The sequence below is a fragment of the Monopterus albus genome, unplaced genomic scaffold (genome assembly GCF_001952655.1).
Source record: "Monopterus albus unplaced genomic scaffold, M_albus_1.0 scaffold405.1, whole genome shotgun sequence".
Lineage (NCBI taxonomy): Eukaryota > Metazoa > Chordata > Actinopteri > Synbranchiformes > Synbranchidae > Monopterus > Monopterus albus.
The window spans coordinates 387,391-397,252 of NW_018128285.1; the positions used below are offsets into that span (position 1 = coordinate 387,391).

At 39.7% G+C, this 9,862-nt stretch overlaps 1 protein-coding gene across 1 annotated transcript in view; it reads right to left on the minus strand.

The window, feature by feature from the left end:
• malrd1 (MAM and LDL receptor class A domain containing 1) overlaps positions 1-9,862 on the minus strand; it is a 36,751-nt gene that overhangs the window by 13,601 nt on the left and 13,288 nt on the right. The window contains 7 exon segments of the mRNA XM_020586452.1: positions 3,892-4,049; positions 4,157-4,297; positions 4,968-5,226; positions 6,973-7,220; positions 7,396-7,528; positions 8,861-8,971; positions 9,072-9,228. Coding sequence (XP_020442108.1) covers positions 3,892-4,049; positions 4,157-4,297; positions 4,968-5,226; positions 6,973-7,220; positions 7,396-7,528; positions 8,861-8,971; positions 9,072-9,228 — 1,207 coding nt within the window.

The window sequence follows — 9,862 nt, forward strand, 5'->3', positions numbered from 1 at the left end:
CAAATAACTGAACAGGATGGATGAGTGATCCACACTGTCACACTGGTGAAATGCTCCATTTAGACAAACATGGGCTTTGTGTGGGTGCACAGGTAGTTCATTTTGATCTGAGGCTCATGCATCAAATGTGTATTGATCCACAGCTGAAAACAATCCCCAACAAATCCATTATTTACTGCTGTAAAGAGTGTTGTTTGCTTAGTATTACAGTGTCCAGGGTTGTGTCTGAAGTCACTGACTACTCATTATATACTGTGTTCACCATTTTGTAGTGGTGTGCAAATGCTCAGTGCGTACATCTAGTGCTACTCAAAACAGTGGTATGAAAAAGGTATTGTCCATGGTATGGATGATACCCTCTACAATCCTATAAGACTTTTTTACAGATGAGTAAATCATAGTTGAGTGTATCTACAGCTGTTAGTGATGGTGAGGATGATAGTGCCTGAAACCTGAACTTAGTGGTCACTAGGGAGTGAACTAGTGAGCTGTTAAGAAATTTCTCAACAGCTTATACTCCTGAACATTTTAAAAATGTGCATATTTGTTAGAAACCAATAGATCTGGGGCTGAGTACCACTAAAATGTATAGAAGTCAGAAAGTATTCAGACAAAAACTTTGATTTTAGCCTTTTAATGGGCGCTCTGGACAATAACAGTATAAAATATTGCCAGCCTTATCCTTAAAGTGTAGAGCTACAGCAAGGCTATTATCACATGCTCCTGTATGCATCCTGACAGCTACAGTAATTACTGACCAATGTAGAGGTGGCAACATGGGCTGAAAGGGCCTTATTTTGACTTTCATCTAAATTACATCCATTTTGTGGAAATGCACTGTAGTATTACAACCATTTTTAAAATCCACTACAGCATCAATACATCAATACAAAGCAAACTAATCAGTGTTTAATAGAAGAGAGTATAAATTTAACTCATTCTCCTGAAGTTAATAACTATAATCATAAGACAGCTTTAACTCGGCAGTCAGTCATAACAGCTATCTTGTCCTCTGGTCTTTCTTAAAGACGACAAATACTGTAAACATCACAATTAGTGTGAACTTTTACAAAATAAGACATCAAGCCCGATGTGCTTCAAGCTGTGGGATGTGGCCAGAAGCCTGACTGCAGTGAACAACACCTCGTCTCATGTACTCAAAGCCAGAGGACAAGCAAAGTCACATTCTACTTTGCAGTTTCAAGCCTATTAACATACACCCTTGGGTGAAGCATGTACAGGCTGCCTCCTCTGCTTTACGCCCATGGGGCCCTGGCTTGAAATAATCTTGTTACTATGAGAGTAGAGCAAAGATTAATAGGCAGCATTACAGTAAGACTTATCCAGATTTATGTCATGGAGTAATAGCTCAATCCATAAAACTGGCCTTAGAGCAACTGATGTGTATGATACCATCAGACCTAGCTCACATTCGTCTTGGTGGCATATCCGTTGAGGCATTTATTTGGTGAATTAGAAGCTTAATTTCCAGAACTCGCAGTCAAAGCAAAGCAATTACAAATTCACTTTGCTCAAACTGAAGAGTCGATATATATATTTGAATAATTTTATATTATCCCACTGGGGACATTCAGGGTGCCAAAAAAAAGAACAAAGAAAGTTGTACATTTTCATTTTATTCCTTACATCTTAACCATATATTGAATGCTCAGCTAAGCTGAAATCCAATTTATATTCATGACTTTTTCTTTTTAAGGAACCACTGGCAGCTGTTTTTCTGTCGACTCACCTTCAGTGTGGAATACAGCTACTTTTTCTATCTCTGCTTAGTTAAGTGATGTTACAGCACTGATGACCTACAAGATCTTGTCTTCATGAGAGAGCTGTGCTTCAAATCAAAAATATGTTCAAAAGATTGGCCTTGTCAAGTTATATTTCACTAAGGAAGAAGAGCATCTCATTGGCTGGCTAATAAATGTTTAGCTCAACATAATTCCACATTTGAGCCCACTACACCCTATGTAACTATATAGAGTCACAAATATTAATATTTCTGAGCTAATGAAAACAGTCATGATCTTTCATGTCTTTGAGTGCACCCAGTAAAAACACAAAAAGCTTAGAAATATTGTATTTGTTGATATTTGTGACACTGAAGATCAGATCACATTTCATGACCAATTTATGCAGAAAACCAGGAAATTGCAAACAGTGCCAGTACTTTTTCTTGTGACTGTAAATGAGCTAATGGTAGGCTATGTACACTGGTTTAAGTAATTTCTCAGTCACCACAACAAAGGATTCATAATGGAAATGAGTAATTAAGACAAACCCATAAAATCTTATGGAAATAAAAATCTACAAATTTCTTGCACGAATGGAATAAAGGTCTTTAAAAGGTTTTATATCATTGAGAAAATAGTTACAAATAGTTACAAGTAATGTAGATTGTGTTTTTATCCCTTTTCAAAAAAAGAGTAGTGTTCAAAAGCTAAATTCTCATCCAACTCTTGGCAACAAACGAGTGTATTTCTCTAAATGTCAACCTATTCCTTTAATTTAAGAATTTTACTTTAATTGCCAAACCTTCCTCCTACTCTGCCATGCCATCCTACCCACACTGTTATACAGTGGTGATGCTCAAACTTTACATCTCCACCCCAAAAAGTTAAATCATATAATTCCCATCAAAAGCTGAGGACCTAATATGCATTTCAGATTATTGCAGAGGTGCATACAGACACGTGACAGGCCGTTTGAAAATACAAGTGCCACCTTCCTACTTCACCTAAAGTCCTTACCTTAGTAAAGGTCCTGTTTTAGTGTAAATAACAGATCTCAGGAGCCGTTCACAGCCAATGATATAATTAGGCAGACCTGCTGAGCCCTTTATTGGTTAAATACTTCACATTTAAATATAATTCCCTCCCTCCTACACTGTCTCTAGCATTATTACCATGACATCAAGTTCTTCAATTGGCCTTTCAAGATGGCTCAAACACTGTATTTACACTATGTTCAGTGTGTGTCTAGTCATGCCTGTATAAATGTGCATACATTTATGTGTAAGGCAACACTGAGGGAACACGAGTGCCCCAGTGTTGTAAATTATAGCAAAGCATTAATCCACAAGTGCTAATGTGGATTAGCTTCTAATCCATGTATAACCCAAAAGGTTATACATGGATTATACATGAAAACTGTGAGGAAGAGTTTTATTTCTTGCTTTAATAAAAATAAAAAAAAATACTGCAGTTTACATAAAAACTTGCTCACTTGCTTTGCAAATGACAAAAGTTTTTGCAGCACAGACGCACCAACATCTTGCACACGGTGTGCATAACTGAATGTGAAACATTTTACCTCACATTCACACAGAGAAAACTATTCATGCACAACTCCTGCACCTTGACCCATTCCTGACAAAGTTAAGTGAAGCTGAGAATGCACAGACCATAGACAGGAGAAATTTAAATGGCAGAAAGAAGAAATCACAATCCCTGAAAGTTAGCTATACAAACTAAATGGCTGCATGCCTTACAAGCAAGAAGCCTTGAAAAAATAGTAGAGCTGACAACACAGTGGGTGCCCAGATGGTGGGAAGAGGCTGGTCACCAAAGGATGACCATGACCACCATCCCTCACCTCCACCCCTGCCCTAGAGATCTAACCCTGAAAGAGGAACTGACAGCCTCAGCATATTTTGACCAAATTACAGAGAGCACTAGACAGCAGCACTAATACAGTATGATAGGATTACTGTCTGTATTAACATGACTTAATATAACAGAGCTTTATTTCTGATGGAGCGTAACCATGGTAACAATGCTTAATGGATGGTGATGGGTCTGCAAAGCCTGTTTTATAGACTTGGACATTCTTCATCATGAATTATATCTGAATCAAAACACACTCCTGCAGAAGGTTTACCTTTATCATCAGACGAATGGTTCCTGAGGCCTTGTGGGAAATGTAGTACCAGAAAGAGAGCTTGCAGATGGCACTAGACTCTTTCCAAACAGAGCTTCTAATATGAGCTTTGTCACCTTTCAGTCCCAGTGGTGTAGCTTCCAGATAAACAAAATGACCTAAAATGAGAAAGAAGGACAAGTGATGCAGGAGAAGGGTGATAAAATGAAGCAGAGAGGAATTGATAGCTGTCAATTACACAATCACAAATGCAAAGCAAACATACCGTTTTCATCCATCAAAGTGTGATCATGCAGGGGCCGTATACTGTGGACAGATCCAGTCCCCAGTGTCCAATCAAAGATATCAGCCTGGGAGCTTTTCCAACCACAGCGACCGTCCTCAAAGGAGCAGGAAGTCCCACAGTGCTTTTCATCAGTGCCATCACCACAGTTGTCTATGAAGTCACACTTCTGCCCCAGAGTGAAACACATGCCATTTTCACAAGGCAGGAAGCCTGAAGGACAGGACCCTGGAAGTAAGACACACCCAAGAGATAAGGAAGGAAAAATTACTCAGATGAAAAAAATAAAGAAAAAAAAAGAGTTGAGAACATTTTTACCACTCTGACACAAATGAGTAAGAGGTGGCTTTAAGAAAAAATAATCATTGCTGTTAAACTGAAGCGTCTCCAGCTTAAAATGACAGGGAGACTCCTACAGAGGCCAAAATGCTTCTTGTTTCATCATTTATAATCACAGACATTGCAGATACTCTCACTGCTCCCTGGCACTGCTCCCTGGCCTCCAATACAAAAGAACGACTATAAATCTAACAGTTCAATTATAGCTGCAGTGACAACGGCAATAAATAAGGTCTTGTTGTTTACTCTCATCTCTTAAAGTGTTGCCTCATAAAGAATGTAAGGGATACAGAGGAACTCCTAATCGTTGAACGCAACTGAAGGTTTGAGCAGTGTCTTCAGTCCATGGGGAGCTGGATGGGAGGTGGGATTTGGTGGGGCAGTAAACCAAAATAGCTCAGTGTTCACAAAGTTCAGTGTTTACCTGTAGGAGGCGGAGGAGTGTTGTCCTCTATTCCAGCTGAGGAGGTGAGCAGACATCCTGGTGAGAGACTGATGTCATCTAGGCAGATGTCACCTTTTGGACTTCGGCCCACTTTGCCCTCAAATACAACTTGGAAATCTCTCCTGTGGCTCAGCAAGACCTCCCTCCTCTGCCAGTAATTGCCCTGATCTCCAGTCAGGTTCAGCAAGAGATGCAGATTTCCTTCGCTCTTCTTGAACACACTGAGGGTCCCGATGCCGTCCCCAGACATGTGGTAATAGAAACGCATCTTGGCAAAGAACAGAAAATGAGAAATCTGTCAAAATACAGCAATGACTTTCAAAGAGTGAAGAAGCTATTCCCACAATGATCATCAAATTCTTCACATTTACAACAGTCTGGAAATACTCCATAGGAGCTTATGGTGTAGCACCATAGTTTTACTGAGACTGTAATTTAAATGGTACTATATTTTTCATAAATATTTCCATCACTGCTACTTAATGTGTTTGTTTTTGGGAGACGCACTAAGTCTTATAAGGGACACTGAAAGCACTTTTCCCCCTAATAGCAAAATATGCAAAGACAAAGGTAATTTAGTTGTGTCACTAGCTTGATGCACTTTCATGCCAGGTCTTGTCTTTTATAGGGGATGGAGAGAAACTGTCTCTCTCCATCATGCAGCAAAGAGGCAGTGATATGTTTTATAGGTTTCTTCTCCCAGTGGAGCCATGTTCACAAACCACAGCAGCATAACTACACCCTCCCTCCATCTCAGGAGTGCACGACTGCCTATCCATCTCTCCTTCTCATCCACTTTCCCCTACACAACCCTCCCTTCAATTTAATTGGTGCCTTTTTGTTAACTGCGTGATGGATTGACAGGTCAGGGATGGGATAAGACAGACATGAGGCAGAGCAAACCGGACAGTCAGTCAAGCGATCATTCCCAGTGGAGCATCAGACTGACAGCTGGGAGGACACAAGCACAGACTAACCTCGGTTTCTAATTACCTTGTAATTATATCAAATTTGAAGCTGTGGCTCCAAGTACATGAAGACAATCATAGAACACAGTTTTTACATTAATTTCCAAAACTATTTTTAAGACTGTAAGCTTACAAGAATATGAATGCTTTGAGAAATATGACATTTTTACCAGTGGGAGAAGTACTCAGATCCTTAACACGAGCAATACCACAGTGTAAAATACTTTAAGTAAAAGTTACGAATTCAAAATGTTGCTCAAGTACAAAAAAAATTTGCATCAAAATGTATGTAAAGTACCAAACTACTCATTATGCACAATAGTAAGTTAATGTATATCATATTATTGGACTGTACATATTGAAGCATTATTGCGTACATCACATTTAATGTTGCAGCTACTCTGACTACCTAATATGCTTGTAATTTGAAGAACTGCTGGGTAGCTGGTGGATTTTGCACTGAGGATAAATAAAGCTTTATTATATGGTATTTATTTTATTACCGACTATGAAAACTAACCACTAACTAATGTTCTCTAATAAACAGTACAATATTTGCCTCTAAAACATAGTATGATGTAGCAGAAAATGAAAATACCCAAGTATAGATACCTAAAATTGTATGCAAGTACAGTGCTTGAGTAAATGTACTTTGCCCCTTTTTACACTTCTGTTTTTGAACTGATTTTAAACTGATTACGCTAAACAAAGCTAATCATCTCTTTATTATAGCTTTACTGTATATTTAATGAGCAGACAGAGTTGTGTTGAGATCTCATCCAACTCTTGGCAAGAAGGCAAATATGCACATTTACCACATGCACATTTTTTAATTGTGCTGTTGGGTGGCATTTGTTTGTCATGCCTTTGTTCCCACATCCTCTAAAAAGGGTTTATAAACACAGTATATAGTAATAAGCTCGTTGTTGAAGCAGTCATGTCCAAAATGTACTGTTATCACACTTTACCTTTTTGAAGAATAAAATAAAAATTTAGCACTGGCATGACCTGCACTCTGACCCCTGCCTTTAGACCTATGACCTCACCTTGCACCATGTGTTCCTGTGGCTTAGCAGAGGCCCTGAAATACGTGCGGTGTCTCCAACTGCCCGTGGGAATGAGCTCTCCAGGTAAAGGTAGTGTCCTGAAGGGTCTCTCAGGGTATGATCACTTGATGGCCCAGTGCCAACTGTTGGAGTGCTGCCTGCCTTGATGGCCCAATCAAAGTCATCGTGTCGGCACTGGTGCCAGGAACAGAGGTCAAACTCAAAATTGCAGCTTCCACTATACCCCCCTGAAAGACAGCAATAAAAAGGAATGTATTCAGGCTGCCCACTGATCTGGAAATTAATCTTTTGCAGGGAGTCAGACATCAGAGGAGGCCTCACTGCAGATGTAAGGGTTCTCATCTGAACTGTCCCCACAGTGGTTGATGAGATCACACAGGTTGTCCTCAGGGATGCACTGGCCATTGGCACAGGCGTACTGCCCAGGTGTGCATGGCTCATCTGAAGGAAGAGGAGGGGAGCAGTCCAGGAAGCTAACATCGTCAATCACCACATCGCCCATGTAGCTGATCCCTCGCTTCGCCCTGAACATTACCTGGCAAGGAACAAACCTAAAATTAATCTTGTCTGTCATTTAAACAATCATATTTCACACCAGGTTGATGTTTAATGTTATCAGGCAAGGTACTGAAAAAATACAGATAGCTTCTGTCCTAATCAGTTGTGTTATTCTGCGTCTTGAAGCAGTCATTTGATGAGCTCAGATGAAAAGACACCAAGTCTGAAATAGGGTTCTTGGATGTTGGGTGTGAAAAGACCCTTTGGCTGCTGATTGTACCATTAGCACAGATCTGACTGTCTGGTCTTACAAAGACTAATGTGCATCAGTGAAATTGTGCAAAGCTGTTGTATTTGGCCAAAGGGATGACTGCTCCCATGAAATCAAGACTGACACAGGGTCTGTGTAGTTATGACCTGGAATAACCTTAGTAACGAGTTATCATAAAGGGCGTGCAAGTCTAATTAGTCACTCAACTTAAGACTGAGTCAAACTCAATTCGTCATTGACCATTAAGTCTGTGTGTCCAATTTAGCCTGCCTTAGCAGAAATTAGGCAAATGACACCAATGTGAACAATCAGAGGCTGTTTTTGACTGTCAATATTATGAATCACATGTGAAGGTGATAACAAGCACTATGAAATACACATGTCCCTTCTCTCATGACCCACAGGACCATCTCATGAAATGGCGCTACCATGTTGGCAGATGGGATTGCAAGAACTCCCATAACATGAGACAATACATCACACCAGAAAATGTAATGGTACATCGCCATCATGGAAACAGTCCTGAACACATGGTTACACCCACAAGCAGCTGTTTAATTGTATTCAATGTGCCATTAGGATTATAGAAATGTCGTAATTTCATTATGTTTAGGCACAAAATTTGGTTACATTTAGATAAGATTAAATTGTGCCTCAGGTTAAAACCTCCTTCCTCATAATGATAAAACACAGGGTTACAATAGTGAAAAGGTTGATTAAACAATGTTTCACACTGGAATCTAACGGCTCTCCTGTGGGGAAAGTCCTTGGTTTTCTGATCCAGCCTTGAAAATATGATTAACGGACTGTTTACCAGACAAGAGGGTCTACTGAAAATTTGTCTAATGAAAATGTGCTATTTAGTTTCATTATGGGAATTGTAGGAAAGGTCAGAAAATCTTGGTCTCTAAGCTACAGTTCCTTTTTTTAATTCAATAGCCATATATTTCTTGTGATTCTTCAGCCAATAAAGGCAATAATTTGGGAGTGGAGTCACAAGAACTGCAGCACCTTTTTTCTCTTGATAACCAGGAGCAAAGCAAACAGGTGATGCAGTATTACTGATTAAACTAATTTAGTCAGTGCCAAGTTACAGACCTGGAACTTGTTTAATAACCCCAAAAACACTTCTCCTCGTTTCCATTTGTTGCCTTGGTTACCAGTCTGAGACCAAACCTCGTGAGTGACATTTCTGTACTTCAGCAGCACCTGCAGATAAGAGATAAATATACACATTTTTGTAACTCAATTCTGAGACAGAACTCGTACACAGAGATCAGGGCTATTCTCCTGCGAGTGTGCGTCGTACCTTTAGTGATCCCACGGTGAATCCACCCATGTGATACCAGAAGACCAGGGTGCATTGTGGCCCAGTGGAGGAGATGACAGGTGTGTGCAGGTCAGTGGTATGACCATAACGACCATTTGAACTGTCTGCGCACATATACCAACCCTCAGGGCTGCCTCTATCACAGGAACAACAGTAAATACAAAAGGTTCTCAAACTGTTGGAGGGAACTAAGATGTTGCATCACTGTTTGGTTCATTGTACACCTGTTTGAAATGAGGTCATTTAGTTTTATTGTCTTGAATATATGAAACCAAGTGAACACTGTGATGCTTTGAGGAAAAGTCTCCAGCCAAAACATGTGAGGGACATTGTAACCCCTAGGTATCAGTGGACAGGGCACTGCATAGAGTGAGTAATTTTATTAATATCAGTATCACAAGCTGTATAACACGATTGAAAGTGCAGACTTTCAGCAGATACCGAGATTATGTCCGAACACCCATCAAAAACAGTGATGTTTTACATATCTTTGTGCATCATATTTGATCCATCATTTTGTGCTCATCTATGTTAGATTCAGGCTTAGGGAGGAGCCAAATGCAGACATAGACTGAGGTACAGTATTTAGTGAGTTTCAATATAACTGATACAAAACAAAAAAACAAGTAGAATTAAGGGGGCTCGACCTGACAAAGCAACACAAAGACTGCTACAGAAAACTACAACATAAGTCAGGGAGCTATATAATAAACTAAAAACCCAACAAAACTAAAAGGACAAACCAAAGTCCAAGATGCCAGGCAAGTGCA